An 18,330-nucleotide genomic window follows, 5' to 3' on the forward strand; every position below is an offset into this window, starting at 1 on the left:
GTGGTAACACAGCTGGTTAAGCGCATGTGGTGCAAAGCGCAAGGACCAGCATAAGGATCCTGTTTTGAGCCGCCAGCTCCCCACCTGCAGGGGAGTCACTTCACAAGTGGTGAAGTAGGTCTGCAGGTGGCTCTTTCTCTCCCCCCTCTGTCTTCCCCTCCTCTCTCCATTTCTCTCTGCCCTATCCAACAGCAACGACATCAATTATAGCTACAACAATAAAATAACAAGGGCAACAAAAGGGAATAAATAATAAATGAATATTAAAAAAGAATGAACTACTATAAAACTTGTAAGTGTACTTCATATTATTGCTTATTATATGCACAGTTGTGTAAAAAAGCCTGCAATAGGTCATTCACAATAATTAAAACTTTATTTCTGCTTATTATTAATTTCTCATTTCTCCCTTCTTCCAGCTCCAGGTAACCACAATTCTGATCTTTGTTTCTATGAATTTGACTATTTCTGTTACATGATGTAAATGGAATCATGAAATACTTATTTTTTGAGCTTATTCAATTTAAAATAATGTCACTAATGCCAGAATGTTGTATACTGTGGATTTTCTTCTTCTGAAAAATGGAATGGTATCACATTTGGCATCTATAACAAATTTTCTTAATTCATTCACAAGTCAAGTGGCATTTAGGTTGTTTGCACCTTGTTGTTATTGTGAATATTTCTGCAATAAGTTTTCGAGTGGAAAATTTTTTTCTTTTTGAGACCCTGATTTCATTATATTATACGCATATAGAAATTACTCTGTTGGGTCAATATACATATGATTTTTGAGGATCCAAAAGGATCTGAAATTCAGAAGGAAAAGAGATAAGGAAACATAATAACAGTGTTTTCAGAGAGAGAAAGAGGAAGAAAATGAAAAACTAGTCATAAGAACAAGCATCAATGCAGGCTCAAATTTTCTACACTGAAGTGGGTGGAGAAATAATTTCTGAGGTTTTTTTTTTTGAGGAAATGTATTATTTTTTTTGAGGAAATTATTTATTTTGAGATAATGTATAAACATGTATTGTTTTTGGAACATAGCTTTTTGTCATATGTATAAAATAAATATCTTTATGTATAGTTTTATATAATGTAAATTTCAAAAGTAAAATAAATACTTTTGAAAACTACTCTTTCAGAGATTCTCACATACTGAGCTATTTTTATCTTATTGCTTTCTTTTACCTTACCATGTTTCTTGAATGTGTTTGTCTATTTTAGAAATGTCTTCTGTTAGTATCTAAGTATATATGTATATATATGGACAATATTTAATACCAAAATATTAAAATAGCTATTTATTTATTTACTTTTACCATCTTCTATTTAAATTACTGTGTATGGTTTGTAAAAGGCTTACAAATAATAGCTAAATTTTTATTATTATCATGGAATGTATATTTAATTCTTGTAATTTCTAAGTTCTAGTTATAGATGTTCTTTTGTAATTTAAATATAATTTATCTATATAGTAGGTTATAATATAATAATATATAATATTATAACCTATAATATAGATAATGTTATAATATATATTATAGGTTTTTTAATTTGTTCTTTATTCTGTTTTCAATGTCTAAAACATCATCTTCACTAAAAGAAGCATCCAGTATACATTGCTAAGTGAATTAGTGAATTAATCTTCTGAAATATTTGAACTGGAGGAAACAATGACAACTACACTTTTGCTTAAAAGTGTAAAATGTATTAACAGATTTTCTTCCCAATTTGTAGATAAACTTTTGCTTTAATTTTACTTTCTGGTTATCTCAATTTGCAGGTGTTTCAGGAATCAAAAATGTTACCTAAATCCTGGTTTGGAAAGGACTTAACAAGGTATGAAAGGAACATGTCACTAGACCAGGGAGAATGAAAACATATTGAATAAATTAACCTAGATTAATTAGAGGATTTGACAAGTTTATCATTCTTGTGAATTTGACTTCATTTTCCTTTCATTTCTTGGAAATCATCATGATTATTTTCACCCAGTTACTAAAGGCTTGTTTAACTTGCTTGTTCCTCAGTGTGTAAATGAAGGGGTTCAGTGCTGGAGCTATGGAAGTGGTGAGCACCATCACACCCTTGTTAATAGCTACTGATTCCTTTGCAGAAGGTTTAATATAGATGAAGATGCAACTGCCATAGCTTATGGAGACCACAATCATGTGAGAAGAACAAGTGGAAAATGCTTTTTTCTTTTGCTGGGCAGAAGGGAATTTTAAAATGGTCTTGATGATATAAATGTAGGACAGAACCACACACAGAAGTGTCATAAGGAAGGTCAGCACAGCACAGATTATAACAGTCTGCTCCATGAACCAAGTTTCTGAGCAAGAGATTTTCAGAAGGGGAGATGCATCACAGATAAAATGGTCAATGATATTAGAATCACAAAATACCAGATTTAAACCTAGGATAAGGGGGGGAGCTATAATAAATAGACCAGCTACCCAACAACAAAAGACAAGTCTTCTACAAACTATGCTACTCATGATAGTCACATAGTGCAGGGGTTTGCAAATGGCCACATAGCGGTCATAGGACATGGCAGCCAGCAGGAAAAATTCAGTTACACCAAAGAAGTCAGTAAAAAATACTTGGCTGGCACAGGCATTGTAAGTAATGGTACTATCACCTGTTGCTATATTATATAAGTATCTAGGGATGCAAGCAGATGTGAATGATATCTCCAAAAAGGAGAAATTTTGTAAGAAATAGTACATGGCAGTTTTAAGATGGGAATCCAACAAGATGAGGGAGATGATAGTCAGGTTCCCAGTTATGCTCAGCATGTAGGTGAGAAGGAGAAAGATGAAAACAACAACTTGCAAATGAGGATCATTGGTCAGTCCCAGTAGAACGAAGGTTGTTACTGTGTTGTTTCTCATCGCTCACCCCGGCTTCTGTTAAATCTGCATGTAACAATGAGACATTTTGTTATAGATTAAAAGTGTGAGATCAGTTATAGTCAGATTTTTTGAAAGTATTTATGCTTTGAAAATATTTATGCTTCACGTGTATACTTTATGGGATTACTTTGGTCTCCTGTGGGTTTCAAATATTCAAAAGATTACACCCTTCTTTGATCATTTTTATTGATTTGCTAGTGTTTTCAACTATCTTCACTTCTCATCACATTAGTATCTTCTCTATACCAGGTCTTATTCTTTGAAATATGTCAGATGAGCAGTACCTAACGTGTATCTTTATTTGGCAAAGACTTTCTAGCTCTCCAATTGCATTTGAATATTTCACCTGGGTTACAATTTACTGTGTCACAAATAAAATTGACAATATTGTCCTGCTTTCTTTTTCCTTCCCCTGATATGCTCCTTTCAATAAAGATTATAGACTGTGTTTATTGAGCACATTCCGTGTGGAATGCATTTTAGTAAACATTTTTCAGACAGGGGTAGATAGCATCATGGTAATGCAAAAAGACTGTCATGCCTGAGGCTGTAAGGTCCCAGTCTCAATCCCCTGCACTACTAGAAGCCAGAGCTGATCAATGTTCACAACATCTGTGTTTTGTTTTAACTCAGTTGAGTAATTTTCATTCTTCCATTGGCTTTCAAATTTATTTTTAAGCCTCCTGGGAAGTATTCTGTCCCGTAAGTCTGCTATCTCTAGATTGTCTCTGTGCCCCTATAGGGAATAGTGCATATTACCTCATTAATAGTTTAGAAACAATAGTCTCCTGCAGAAATCATGAAATTTGTGTCGTTTTTAATAAGATAGCCCATACACTTAGCACAGCCTAGAAGCTCAAAAAATGCTTCTATTTGAAATTACCTATAGTGTAGCATGTTCTTCAACCAGCTGCCTACAAAGCTATTTTTCCTTTCTATTTGAACTTCTAATTCAAAACACTTTGATATTAACTTTGTTAAAATTTTTTTCATATTGGAATCTGTTGTTGAATACCTATTACTTTCAAAGAAGATGCCTTTTCTACTTTTGTGCATAGCTCTGGATAAAAAGCGAAAAATAGTCTTCTGTTTTACCTTCAAAGCAATCCTGTTGATGCAATTTTGTCATTGAGAGTGTGCGAGATAGCAAATCTAGGGGAGATGAACTTTGTATTCTGCATTTGTATTACTAGTGCTTTCATTGATTGCTTTAAGGTAGTGGCAATTATTTGTATTTGTAGGAGCTCAAATACTTTGAAAAGTGAAATAGCACTGGTTTATAATGTATATGATGCATATGTACTGTTATATATATATATATATATACATACATACCAGGGTATCACTGGGGCTTGGTGCCTGTGCTATGAATCCACTGTTCCCAGCTGCCATTTCCCCCCTATTCCTTTATTAGATAGGATGGAGAGAAACTGAAAGAGAGGAAGGGGAGACAGAGAGGGGGGAGGTAAAGGGAGACAAATTTTGTTTATTTACTTTCAAAGATGTATTTGAAATTGGGACTGGTATTTCTCATGATCATATAACTTTAGGCAGTGTGTCCTTCTGAGAAATTGAAGAGTATTCTTACACAAGTATATAAGTATATATTTTATTTTATGATATAAAGTTACAATGAAGTTGACTTATGGATAACAATAAAATTTTCTTTAAATACTTATTATGATAGAGACAGAGAGTAACAGGGTGAGAGTGAGGAAGAGAGAGAGCACAATAGAGACATACTTCCAGCACTTCTACACCACTCACATAGCTTCTTCCCTGCAGGTGGGGACGGGGGCTCAAGCCTGGCTCCTTTTACATAGTAACTAGTGCTTTAAAAATCACATTGAGGGAGTCTGGCGGTAGCGCAGTGGGTTAAGTGCACGTGGCGCAAAGCACAAGGACCGGTGTAAGGATCCTGGTTCAAGCCCCTGGCTCCCCACCTGCAGCGGAGTTGCTTCACAGGTGGTGAAGCAGGTCTGCACGTGTCTATCTTTCTCTCCCCCTCTCTGTCTTCCCTTCCTCTCTCCATTTCTCTCTGTCCTAATAATGATGACATCAGTAACAACAGTAACTACAACAACAATAAAAACAACAAGGGCAACAAAAGGGAAAAAATAAATATACAAAAAAATTAAAAATCATATTTAAACACATCTGAGTGTACGTTTGTGTATATATATATATATATATATATATCTGTATCAAATAAAACTTAATGTCTAGAGAAATCCCATGTTTTAAAGAAACAAAAGAATTTATTAAAATTTCATCATAGTGGCCTGGTACATGGTGCAATAAATAGAACACTGGACTTGTAAGCTTGAGTCCCCTGGTTCGATGGTCAGTGTCACATGTGCTACAGTGATGTTCTGGTTCTTACAATTGCAAATAATAGATAAATAAGTATCTTTACAATTCTCACTAAATTTGTTATTTACATTTCCAGCTAAAAAAATTAGTGAACTATTTTTCTAGAGCACAAGAGAACTTAGTCACATAAAAGAAAATATAGTTAAAATGACAAATTACATCTCAACTTACCATTATGATTGTCAGTCATAGTTTCTATTGGTTGTAGAATTACATGAGATTTTGTTTTTTAATTTATAAATTAAAAAAAGTAGTTGGGATGAATATTTTTCCATATATGTATGACCAATTTTGCTTATGAATCCTCTGTCATATCCATAAAAGTAACTCCAAGAAGCGTAATGCTCTGGAATATCTACTTTCAGTTAATAGAACAAATTACTGTAGTATTATAACTCCTCATCAAAAATCAAGAAACATATATATATATATATATATATATATATATATTAATTAACTAATCTCTAGCTTCAGGAAAAGTTGCTACTCATATCTCAGGGTTGTGAGTTCTTTTACTTGATGTTTGAATAAACAATGAGTCCCTCATGACCCAAGGTGAGATTCACTAATGATTCTTAAAATTTGAGATAAAATTATCTTAACTATGACTTCTTTGGAGACAATGTCTTTGGAGACAAGAGAGTATAGTAGTCAATAAAGACCAATAGGATAAGAGAAAAATTTAGTTGTAAAACAAAAGATTAACTTTCTTTTACTCTCACACTGCATAAACTGAGACATATTGTATGGGAAGATCCTAAAGAAACAAATTTATTACATCTCCTTGTTATAAGGCCTCTGAGAAAGACTCTCTCTTTCAAAGTTGGTCCTTTCCACCATTAGGCATCATGATCCCAGCATCCTTTCACTCCATCCCTGTTCCTCTTTCCCCAGTGTCCTTTGTTTTGGTGCAATACACAGATATCTTTAAAGGATTACTATCTAGTCGTTAACAATAATGAAGTTATCTGCTTTGCCTCATTTTGCATGGAACATCAAGGAATCATGTTAAATTAGCTAAGCCTATGAAGTTTTAGTTTATTATATATCATTTTCTTTTTATTATTTTTTATATTTATTTATTCCCTTTTTTTGCCCTTGTTGTTTTATTGTTGTAGTTATTATTGTTGTTATTGATGTCATTGTTGTTGGGTAGGACAGAAAGAAATGGAGAGAGGAGGGGAAGACAGAGAGGGGGAGAGAAAGATAGACACCTGCAGACCTGCTTCACTGCTTGTGAAGGGACTCCCCTGCAGGCAGGGAGACGAGGGCTTGAACTGGGATCCTTATGCTGGCGCCACGTGCACTTAACCCACTGTGCTCCTGCCCGACTCCCTCATTTTATTAACTATTTTAACTGCATTCTTTCACAAAAATGTTTGTATAGAAGGTGATGAAGAGGAAATACATCTGAGGGTCCAATTTGAGTTCTGTGTCAAGAATTTAGCTGAATTCAATCCAGATGTGTTATACAACAATTCTGGCATGTTTGCTCTTATCATCTTATCTTATTTTTATTTTATCTTATCTTATCCTATTTTCCATAGCACTGCTCACCTCTGGTTTATGGTGGTATGGGGGAATTGAGTCTGTGACTTCAGAGCCTCAGCCAGGAAAGCCTTTTTGCATAACTACTATGCTATCTCCTCTGCTCCAAATTTTAGCATAAATGTGTTTGTATTTTTTAGTGTATTAAGCTCCAATTACTATAGAAACAAATTACAACTAACATTTAACAATAAACAAAAGATTAGTAATAGTCCCAAAATGTGGAGAGCTGTCTGGAGAACTCTCAGAAGCCTAGAAATGGACCTACCCTATGATCCTTCAATTCCTCTCCTGGGAATATATCCTAAGGAACCCAGTACACCCATTCAAAAAGATCTGTGTATACCTGTGTTCAGAGCAACTCAATTTTTAATAGCCAAAGCCTGGAAGCAACCCAGGTGTCCTACAACAGATGAATGGTTGAGTAAGTTGTGGTATATATACACAATGGAATACTACTCAGCTATTAAAAATGGTGACTTCACATTTTCAGCCTATCTTGGATGGAGCTTGAAGAAATCATGTTAAGTGAAATAAGTCAGAAATAGGGGTTGAATATGGGATGATCTCACTCTCAGGCAGAAGTTAAGACAACAAGGTCAGAAGAGAAAACACAAGTAGAATGTGAACTGGAGTTGGTGTATTGCACCAAAGTGAAAGACTGGTGTGGGTGGGGGGAGAGTACAGGTCCAAAAAGTATGACAGAGGACCTAGTGGGGGTTGTATTGTTATGTGGAAAATCTAGAAATGTTATGCATGTACAAACTATTGTATTTACTGTCAAATGTAAAACATTAATCCCCCAATAAAGAAATTTTTTAAAAAGGAAAGGAAAACTAAAAAAAAAAAAAAGGATATAGTCTCTTGCAATTCTTTGAGTTCAGAAGTCTAAAAACCAAGTTGTCAGGGATTTATTTCTTCTGCTTTGGTATTTTGGAGAGAATTTCACCTTCATTCTCTAGCCTTCCTCTTAGCCCCCTTCTCTAATCCCTATCCTAGCCACTGCATTCTTTGGCTTCTAATTTTTTCCTTGTATATTGCTGTCCTTTTGTTTTCTTCTTACTTCTCATACTGCTAAGTTTTTTTCAGTTATTTATTTTTTGTTTTCTTGTGAATTTATTGGGGCCCACTTAGATAATCTAGGGGCTCTCACCCTCCCTCCCCCCCAGGCTACTACATTAACATTTTCCTTTGTCTACACTCGTCTCATTTTGTGTTCAATATTTTTCATGTAGTTATAGAAATAATCAACACATATCTGTGATCTTGGAAGAAATAATGCAGTTTCCAACAGAAGGAATAAGGACATAGAACTCTAGTCATGGGAATGGTGTGGAATTATACACGTTACCTTAAAATTTTGTAAATTGTATGTCTCAAAGTTTTTTAAAACACAAACTGAATCTTTTTAATATATAGGCTGTGTATTTGATATGCGGACTCTGTCATAAGCCTAGACCAAGTAGATTAGAAGCATCCAATAGCACAGCTATATACAAGATACTGGGTACTGTACAGCAAACCATAACAAAAGGACTTTTCAAAGTTAACCCAATTACCAAATGATGTGATGATAACATTAACTATTGATTGTCTTTTTGAACCCTAAGACAGCAGGAACCTCACATCTCCACTATAGAGTCCCTACTTCCCCCAGTCCTGGAACCCTTGGAAAGGGCGCACTTTCCTGTATGCCTCTCCCAATCCATACCAAATAATATTGCATCCGCCGATCACAACCTAACCAACGCAATGATTGCCACCTCAACATGCTTCACCTCAGACTGTGTCCAGAGACTTCACATGTGGAATGACAACCCTTCAGCTTCATTACTCGGGTGAGGCCTTTCCTTTTATAGTACACTCTAATTTCATCTCAGGTGGTTCACTTTCTAACAAAGTCCCATAACCTAGATATACACAAGTTTCTGTGAGAGAGAGCATATCTTCACACGTATCCATAAACTACTGCAAAATATATACCTGAAAGCAGAAGTACACTAGAGTTTGCAGTGAGTACCTCCCTAACATTTCCTCTCCACTATTCCAAGATTTGGGCCCATGATTGCTCAACAATTTGGCCTCATATGTTAACTCTCTTTTCAATCACCAGGTTCCAGATGCCACCAGGATGCTGGCCAGGCTTCCCTGGATTGAAGATCCCACCAATGTGTCCTGGAGCTCAGCTTCCCCAGAGACACACCCTACTAGGGAAAGAGAGAGGCAGACTGGGAGTATGGACCGACCAGTCAACGCCCATGTTCAGCGGGGAAGGAATTACAGAAGCCAGACCTTCTACCTTCTGCAACCCTCAATGACCCTGGGTCCATGCTCCCAGAGGGATAGAGAATGGGAAAGCTATCAGGGGAGGGGGTGGGTTATGGAGATTGGGTAGTGGGAATTGTGTGGAGTTATACCCCTCCTATCTTATGGTTTTGTTAATTAATCCTTTCTTAAATAAAATAAGTAATAAATAAATAAATAAAATAAAATTTTGTAAATCAATATTAAAATACTAATCAAAAATAAGTTATTAATTTATTTATTAGACAGAGACAGGAAAATCTAGAGGGAAAGGGAAGTTCCCTGTGTGTTGTAATTGATAGGCTCAACTGATTATATCTCTACCCAGCCCCAAGAATTTCATTACTGAACTCAAGTAAGAATTGATCAATGGAAATCCAGTCAACTGATTATTTATTTATAAATACTCCAAGGAAATAGAAGAGAGTGCAGTTTGGAAATAGGTAGCAATTGCAAAGGTTATCATGTAGGTATTTGTAAGAAGAATGATGTGAAGAGCAGAAGAATTCACTTATTAGAGCAGAGCTATGTGAAAATAAAATACAGTGATCTTAATAAAATGAAGGCTCCAATACCTTAGTAGGAATCATGAGAATGAGTCTGTGATCTCAGAAACCACAGCTTACTGATCAAGAAACCTAAGTCATAGAACAACTTTGGGAAATTATTAGGGCAGAGCAGGTAAATAAAAAAACTGATAAAAGGAGCATCTGAGGCTCAAGGTGGCTTGGTATTTAAAGTTAAGTTATGTATTAAATATAATTGATTTTAGTTGGTGGCACTGTTTTGGTTTCATGGGGTATTGTCTGACAGCATTCATAATCATTGCAGTCATACATTCAATGTCACATACCAGTTCACAAATAATCCCAGTTTCCTGTTAACTCCTCCCCGCCCACCCCCCACTCCCCCCATTGCACTGCTCAACTCAGGCTTATGGCTGTGTGTGAGGGAATGAACCTGGGAGGTTGGAGCTTCAGGCAGGAAAGTCTTTTGCATAACTGTTATACTGTTCCCATCACCCTAGTCCCCTTCATAAGTGTGTTTGTCTCAGTCCTTTCGCTTTTTGTTGTTCTATGTTAAAGTATAAGTTCTCCTTTATTGTGAAATCATATTAAATATAAATAATTTATTATTTAATAGATGTATCTTATATTTTTTGTCTGCTTATGTGAAATGACACGTTATCCATATTTTCTTTAACAACTTCACATTTCATAAATTGATAACTTTTCCTAAATTATACCTTGAGGGCATTCTAACATTTAATATCCATCACTAGAGCATTAGACTTTGTAAGCACATAGAGATGAATTTACATCATGATTTTAGTTCTAACCATCAATAACTCTGATGAGCTTCCATTTACATATCTGTGAAGTAAAGATAAAATTAAGCATCTTTTTTTTTTTTTTTTTTAAGCTAGAGCACTTCTTTTCTCTGGCTTATGATAAAACTGGGGATTGGATCTGGTGCCAATAAGAAAGAGTGCTGCTCTCTTGCTGATGATATCTTTTGGATCAAGATAAAATATCTTTTGTGATCAGGCAGTGAGTACCATTACCATGTGCAAGGACCTAGTATCAAGCCCCAGGTCCTCATCTACAGGGGGAGAGCTTCACAAGTGGTGAAGGAGGGATGTAGTTGACTGTCTTTCTATTGTCTTCTCTATATCCCCTTCCTCTCTTGATTCCTATTCATTAAAATACAATTAAATAAGATATTTTAAAAGTCTTATAAAAATAAAAGACAAAACAACCTTTTAATTTATTATTACACATAATAAGATAATCAGTGTCTGGCTATACGCATTAGCTGCTATAAACATTGTCAACAGGACATAAAGATGGACAAACATCTTGTTTTATTAAAGATTTAAATCTCATTTTAAAGATAAACCAATTTCCCTCTAACCATCCTCCTCTCCTGGCTTAACATTTGATATTAAAAAAAGGATAGTACCTTAGGATGATGCACAGAATGAAAAGACATTCAAATTTTGAGTTGGTACAGACAATAAGCGCAATAACTAAAGCCAAAATATTGACCAGAATTCATTGCTTCTGTTATGCATAATATTTGGTTAAATGGGAAATCATTCTTATTTCCTTCTGGAAATATTTTATAGTTTATTCTAGAGAAATGTAATCCAAATATAGTTTCCTTTTCAAGAGCAAACGTAGTAAAAACTTAAACAGAGAATTTAAGCATGTCTCATCTATTTTTTTTCAATTTTGATTTTGCCACACTAACGATTCCCTTGTTTCTTCAAGAATAATGCAACTCTTTTGATTGTGTCCTTAAAAGCTTGTTTCACTTGCTTGTTTCTCAAGGTGTAAATGAAGGGGTTCAACATAGGAGCTATGGAAGTGGTAAGCACTGCCACACCTTTATTAATAGCCACTGATTCTTTTGATGAAGGTTTAACATAGATGAAAATGCAGCTTCCATAGGTGATAGAAACCACAATCATGTGGGAAGAACAGGTGGAAAATGCCTTTTTTCTTTGCTGGGCAGAGGGAAATTGTAGAATGGTCTTGAGGATATACATGTAAGATAGAACTACACATAACAAGGTCATGATAAAGGTCAACACAGCACAGATTATAATGATCTTCTCTATGAGCCATGTTTCTGAGCATGAGATCTTCAGGAGTGGAGGTGCATCACAGAGAAAATGATCAATAACATTGGAGTCACAGAATTCAAGATTGAGGCCCAGACTAACTGGAGGAAATAAGATCAGCAAGCCAGCCACCCAGCACCAAAGGATGAGTCTTCTACAGGTCCCATAGTTCATGATAGTCATGTAATGCAGGGGTTTGCAGATGGCTACATATCGGTCATAGGACATGGCAGCCAGGAGAAAGAATTCTGTAGCACCGAAGAGGTCAGTAAAAAAAACTTGAATGACACAGTTGTTGTATGAGATTGTCTTGTCTCCTGATGAGATATTGTACAAATATTTGGGGATACAAGCTGTTGTAAATGAGATTTCTAAAAGAGAGAAATTTTGCAGGAAAAAGTACATGGCAGTTTTAAGGTGAGAATCTATGAAAGCAAGGGAAATGATCGTGAGGTTTCCAGTTATGCTCAGCAAGTAGGTGAGAAATAGAAAGACGAAAATCATGATCTTCAACTGTGGATCATCAGTCAGTCCCAGGAGGATAAAAGTTGTTACTGTATGGTTTTTCATTACTGACTTAACTTCTATTTAATCTGCATTTGGAATTCAAAGACATTTGATATAAGAATGAAATGTTATGGTCACATAATGAGAAGTTAAGTGCTCAACAAACTATGTGAAACCATTAATTTGCAAATTAAGAAATGGCTATAAGTATTACTAAATTCCATAGTAGTATGCTTTGGTAATTTCAAGAGATAGTTTAGAAAATCAGATTATACAGATAGAAAGAAGCTGGGACATTGACTTGCCAATGCACATGTCCAGCAGAGAAGCAAAGTTACGTGAGCCAGAACTCCCACCTTCTGCATCCACAAAACAATTTTGGTTCATACTCCCAGTGGGGGGAGAAATGATAGGGGCGACATAACCAGAGGGCTCTTAACTCCATCAGGACCCAGAGAGAGAAAAGGAAAAAGGTAGGGATATTTGGATGCAGTAATAGGTGTGACTTGGAAAGCAAGATGAGACTATAGGGGAAAAAATGGGCAAATATTTACAAATATAACCAGATAGTTGTAGAAATAATAGTTAACCCATATTTGCAACCTTAGGAGAATATAGCTTACAATGGAGGAATTGGGGACCCAGAACTCTGGTAGTGGGAACAGTGCAGAGTTGTACCCCTGTTAACTCATAATTTTGTAAATCAATATTAAATTACTAATAATATTTAAAAGAGAAAATAAAAAGAAAATCTGATTATACAACATTATTCCAGCTATGAGTCTTTTTCCCACCATTTTTTTTCTGACCAACTCATCTTTACTTGTACAATGGATTGGAATTACTCATTTAGTTATATCTTACTGCCAACTAAAGCTGTATTTTAGAGTCAACGCTTAATCTTTGTAAACTCCATAATGTTTTTCACTGTAACTTGGTTACTGATAAAATGGGACTAACAGTGATATTTTTTATATTTTATTTTTAAAAGTTTAAGTCTACATATATTTGAAACAGGAAAGTGCCAAGCTCATAATAATGGACATATATATGCTTACGTTTTCACCATCCCTGCTCACCGATTGTATAAAGTCATCATAATGGTTTTTGACTTAATTTTTATTATTTTAAAAAAACATTATTTATTTATTTATTAATGAGAATGATAGGAGAGAGAGAAAGAACCCGACATCACTCTGGCACATGTGCTGCCGGGGATCAAATTCAGGATCTCGTGCTTGAGAGGCCAAAGATTTATCACTGCGCCACCTCCCGGACCACAGTTTTTGACTTTAAATTGATATTTTGCTACAATGTCATTTACAATGTCAGATTTAAGCTTTTTCTAATGATGATTCAGTTTTGTCATTTATGAAATAGAAATAACAATGGTATTCTTTATATTTTACTTTTGAAATATGTCTCTCTCTATATGAAACAGAAAAGTGCCTAGCTAATAATAGCAAACATACGCATGCTTACATTTTCAACATCCTGGCCCACAGTTGATTTTGTTATTTCCCATCCAATCACTTTCTGTAGTGTGATCATATTTTGATCCCTCAAATTCTAATGAAATAGTTTTTGACAAAGGTTATCAAATGTATCTATTATCTAGTATAAAATAGATTTTTTAGTGTACATAGGATCATACAATATTCACAGTGCATTTAAGATTTATTTTATTTATTATGAGAAAAAAGAGAGTAAGAGAGGAGAAATGGAGAATGAGAATGATAGTGCTGTTCAGCTTTAGGCAAAGGTGGTGCTTGGGACTGAACTTGTGGTCTCTGCAGCCTCAGGGATGCAATTTGGTGCTTTAAGAGCCTAAGCTTTCTTCCTGGTTCACTACTGATAATGTTTTTGTAGTTTACCTTAACTCCAGAGTATATATTGCTTATAGATTTTTATTTATAATACCTGAGTGTTTCTTTTTCCCTTCTGGTCTCTACTATGCTTATACTTCTCAAACTCTATTCTTAATTTCTTTGACTAAGCAAGTATGTTCTTTAGATATTTTCTCAAATCTTTAATTATTGTTTTTCTTGTTTAAAGTTTCTTTTTAAAATTTTATTTATTTATGTATTATACAGAGACTGAGAGATACTGAGAAGGGATGGGGAGATAGGTAGGAAAAGAAACAGAAGATATCTTCAGCCCTACTTCATCACTCGTGAAGTTTCCCCCTGCAGGTGGGGACCAAAGGCTATCGAACCCAGGTTCTTGTGCACTGTAATGTTTGGGTTTAACCAGATGTGCTATCTCCTGGTCCCTCAAATCGTCAATTCTTAATTTCTAAAAAAATAATTGCTCTTCATGAAGGATTTCAGGAATACAGTTAAATCCACCTTGTTTATTAAAATGCCCACTGTTGGGGGCCGGAAGGTGACACATCAGGTTAAGTGCGTATAGTGCGAAGCCAAGAACCAGCTCAAGGATCTGGGTTTGAGACCCCAGTTCCCCAGCTGCAGGGGGCTCACTTCACATAAGGTGAAGCAGATCAGTAGGTGCCTTTCTCTCCCCCTCTCTGTCTTCCCCTCTTCTCTCAATTTCTCTTTGTTTCTCCAACGACATCAGCAAAGACAACAACGGAAAAAAAATGGCCACCAGGAGCAGTGCATTCATGGTGCAGGCAATGAGCCCCAGCGATAAACCTGGAGGTGGAAAAAAAATGTCTTTCCTTTAGTTTTTATAATCAAATTAATAGATTTGATCACTTACTAATAAAACATATTATATGGATTATATATCTAGATCGTTTTTAAAAATCTGGTGCTGTCTATTCATTTGTATTTCCCAACTCCCACTTCCATTTGAGATAGAGATATTTAGTAATTTGTCTTTAAATATTTGTTCATCTTAGAATCTAATGAAACTCTCATATATGGGTTGAGTGTCTTTCAAAGAAACCATTTTACTCCTCTTTCAACACAACCTTGAGAATAGGCATTATTTTGATATTACAGTGATGTTTTTGTTGTGACAATGTCTATAGTAACACAGTTTCACATATATTCAAAATATCTAAAAAGCTAAGAAAAATTTCCACCTGAAATTACATTGTACTTATAGTGGTTTATATAATAAAATTGTCAAGATATCAGGTTCTCATATTTAATTATTTTTCATATTTTTTTTGTTAAGTAAAGTCTTATCATGGAGAGGCAACTCTGTGATTCTGTTCATTACTGTACTACTGAAAAAATATTAACTTACTGCTTCATTTTCTAATAAGACTATTACTTAGTTGTAAGTTGTAATGCTGCTTTCTTTTCTTAATTCATCTTCTGTAGAATATTACAATGAGATATTGGGGACTTTGATGTTCCAAATTTATAGCATTATGCCCTATGTTTTTTTCTTAGCTAACAAAAATTAAACATTATACAACCAGCTTCTCAGATATCTTCAGACTGAATCAATACTTGCCCCACTCAATAGACATTTCCCTAAAATTTGTGCTGACAGTTTCAATGTGTTTGGGCAGTTTTGTGATGTTCTTTCATAAAACTGAGATAGTGCAGTACTAGCTTTGATTGTGTGCGTAAGCTCCAGAATTAAATCTCAGGAATGAGAGTCACTGTTATAGAGTGGAAACATGGACTTACTTATGGTTGCATGATAACTCGGATGCTCTCTTGGACTACAAATGTCCACTCCTGACATTTATAACAGATCATGGTATAAATAATCTCTTCAGTTTACCCTTTTTCTGAATCTGCTACTTCTCAATGTATAGTGATCCAATGTTTTTCTTTGGCAACAGATGTGACCAACAATTTTTAAATTTTACGTTGGATATAAAATATTTTTTATACTCCTCAACATTTTTTAATTTTCTTTATTTTTCCCTTTTGTTGCCCTTGTTGATTTTATTGTTTTTGTAGTTATTATTGTTGTCGTCATTGTTAGATAGGACAGAGAGAAATGGTGAGAGGAGGGGAAGACAGAGAGGGGGAGAGAAAGATAGACACCTGCAGACCTGCTTCACAGCCTTTGAAGCGACTCCCCTGCAGGTGGGGAGGCAGGGACTCGAACCAGGATCTTTATGCTGGCCCCAGCGCTTCGCACCATGTGCGCTTAACCCGCTGCACTACTGTCTGACTCCCCATTAACATTTTAATTCCATGAAATTCTGATATTGCTGTGTATGTGCTGAGTCATAAATACTTCTGTGTTATTATCGGTTGATTACTGTTTTTTACTTAAACTACTTTAACATTTTGACTTCTAAAAAGAAGTGCAGTGTGACTCACTGTTGTCAATTATTCTTGATGGGAGATAGAACTTCATTATGCCTCATAAGCTGTAATGTATTATTTATTTCCCATTCCCATTAATGGTTCTGGGACCTTCTACATGTGTTATTTCACTGCTTTTCATTTCCAGTTTCATTTTTTCATTCTTTTAATTTCAGAGGAGGAATATATATTTCAGGAAATATATATAGAGAGGGACATATAGAGAGGAGTAGACAACACAGTGCCAGAGCTTTAAGGTACCATACATTCCCATATTGTGTTGGATCTTGAACCCAGGCTACTTACGGCAAACTACTAGGTGAATATTTGCTGGCTCTTAAGCTATACTATCTTTAAATAACAAACAGTGTGGTATAAAAGTGTTATCAGTTTAATACAAATTGTCTGAGAATTATAGGCTCTAAAATAAGATTTTATTAGCATCCATATTAAAATTGACATCTTGTGGGGGTAGATAGCTTAATGGTTATTCAATGATACTCTAGTTCTTGAGGCTCTGAAGTCCCATATTCAGTCTCCTGCACCAACATAGGCAGAGCTGAGCAGTACTCTGATTTAATAATAATAATAATAATAATAATAATAATAAATAAAATGAAATCGACATCTCTTGGTTTTATTGTCAGGAGAACCCATTTTCTAGAGACAAATTTGACCCATTCTCATTAAAAAGACTAACTGAAAAGTAAAAGCCAGAATTTAGTATACTTACTCTTCTAGCAGTTAATTTTAGTTTCCCTAGGTGAACTCAATATTACAGCTTCACATTTGAAAATCACTGCAATATTGAAAACTTGCATGAAGATTTCTGACCAGTATTGATTGATTCCATCTCCAAAGATACAGAAGTCTTTAGTGACTCGAATGTCTTATCTTCAATCAGTTGCATAAACTTCCTTAAAATACTTGCATTGTCATATGCCTGAGGTTTCTTTTACTTTATTCTCTATCTCTAAAAAAACAAACAAAACCACTAATATCAAGGAACCAGCATCTGGAAGAGTTAATGTTTTGAAGTTTCTTTGTTCAGAAGGGTTTTAATCAATTTCAAATTTGATATTTTTCTATTTGTCAAATCTGAACCAAATAAGCAGAAGGTCCTTGGTGACCATGCTAAACATCACTAGTGAATTATTTATGTAATGACCTTTGGGGAAAAATTAGTCTTAGAACAGTAACAGTGGGGATATAGGCTTTAGAGACAAACATACCTTTCAAAATAACTTAGTAGAGGCTAGTTGGAGAATCAAACTCAAAAAGAAACTAGTTTTTTTTATTAATTGTTATCAGGACCAATAGTTTAAAAAAGTCACAAACTTCCTTCTTTTCTCCTTTATCACACTTTTTAAATAAAAAAAAGCTATGCTTCCTTTACATATTTCTAAAAACAAAATGTTTGATTGTTCCAAGCTGTTATTTTATCCATGACAACTCATGGTTCATGTTACTCTAAAATTTAACTTCGTGTACAAGATATTGTTTTATTTTTTCTTTTAAAAATTTTTATTAGTGATTTAATATTGATTTACAAAATTATGAGACACCAGGGGTATAATTCCACACTGTTTTCACCACCAGTTCTATGTCCTCATTTACTCCATTGGAAACTTCAGTAGTTTTCCCAAGGTCACAGATATGGAAAATATATATATATTTGGCCACTTTTTCCTATGGTCCTATCTTTTCTTTCTTTCTAAGTACACCTACACCTACTGCTACATCTGAATGTCCTTCCTTTTTCCCTCTTCTTTCTCTGGGTCTTGGGGTCTAGATGGCATTGGAGTTCAGA

The 18,330-nt window shown here is 34.9% G+C and overlaps 2 protein-coding genes across 2 annotated transcripts; both read right to left on the minus strand.

The window, feature by feature from the left end:
• Positions 1–1,964: 1,964 nt before the first annotated feature.
• Positions 1,965–2,900, minus strand: LOC132539312 (olfactory receptor 6C2-like). The gene has a single exon (XM_060193469.1). It carries the CDS (start codon positions 2,898–2,900, stop codon positions 1,965–1,967), a length of 936 nt encoding a protein of 311 aa, XP_060049452.1.
• Positions 2,901–11,394: 8,494 nt separating this feature from the next.
• On the minus strand, positions 11,395–12,354 carry LOC103109098 (olfactory receptor 6C2-like). The gene has a single exon (XM_007518104.2). It carries the CDS (start codon positions 12,340–12,342, stop codon positions 11,395–11,397), a length of 948 nt encoding a protein of 315 aa, XP_007518166.1. The 5' UTR covers positions 12,343–12,354.
• Between the last annotated feature and the right edge of the window lie 5,976 nt (positions 12,355–18,330).

Source organism: Erinaceus europaeus, chromosome 7, assembly GCF_950295315.1.
Source record: "Erinaceus europaeus chromosome 7, mEriEur2.1, whole genome shotgun sequence".
Classification (NCBI taxonomy): Eukaryota; Metazoa; Chordata; class Mammalia; order Eulipotyphla; family Erinaceidae; genus Erinaceus; species Erinaceus europaeus.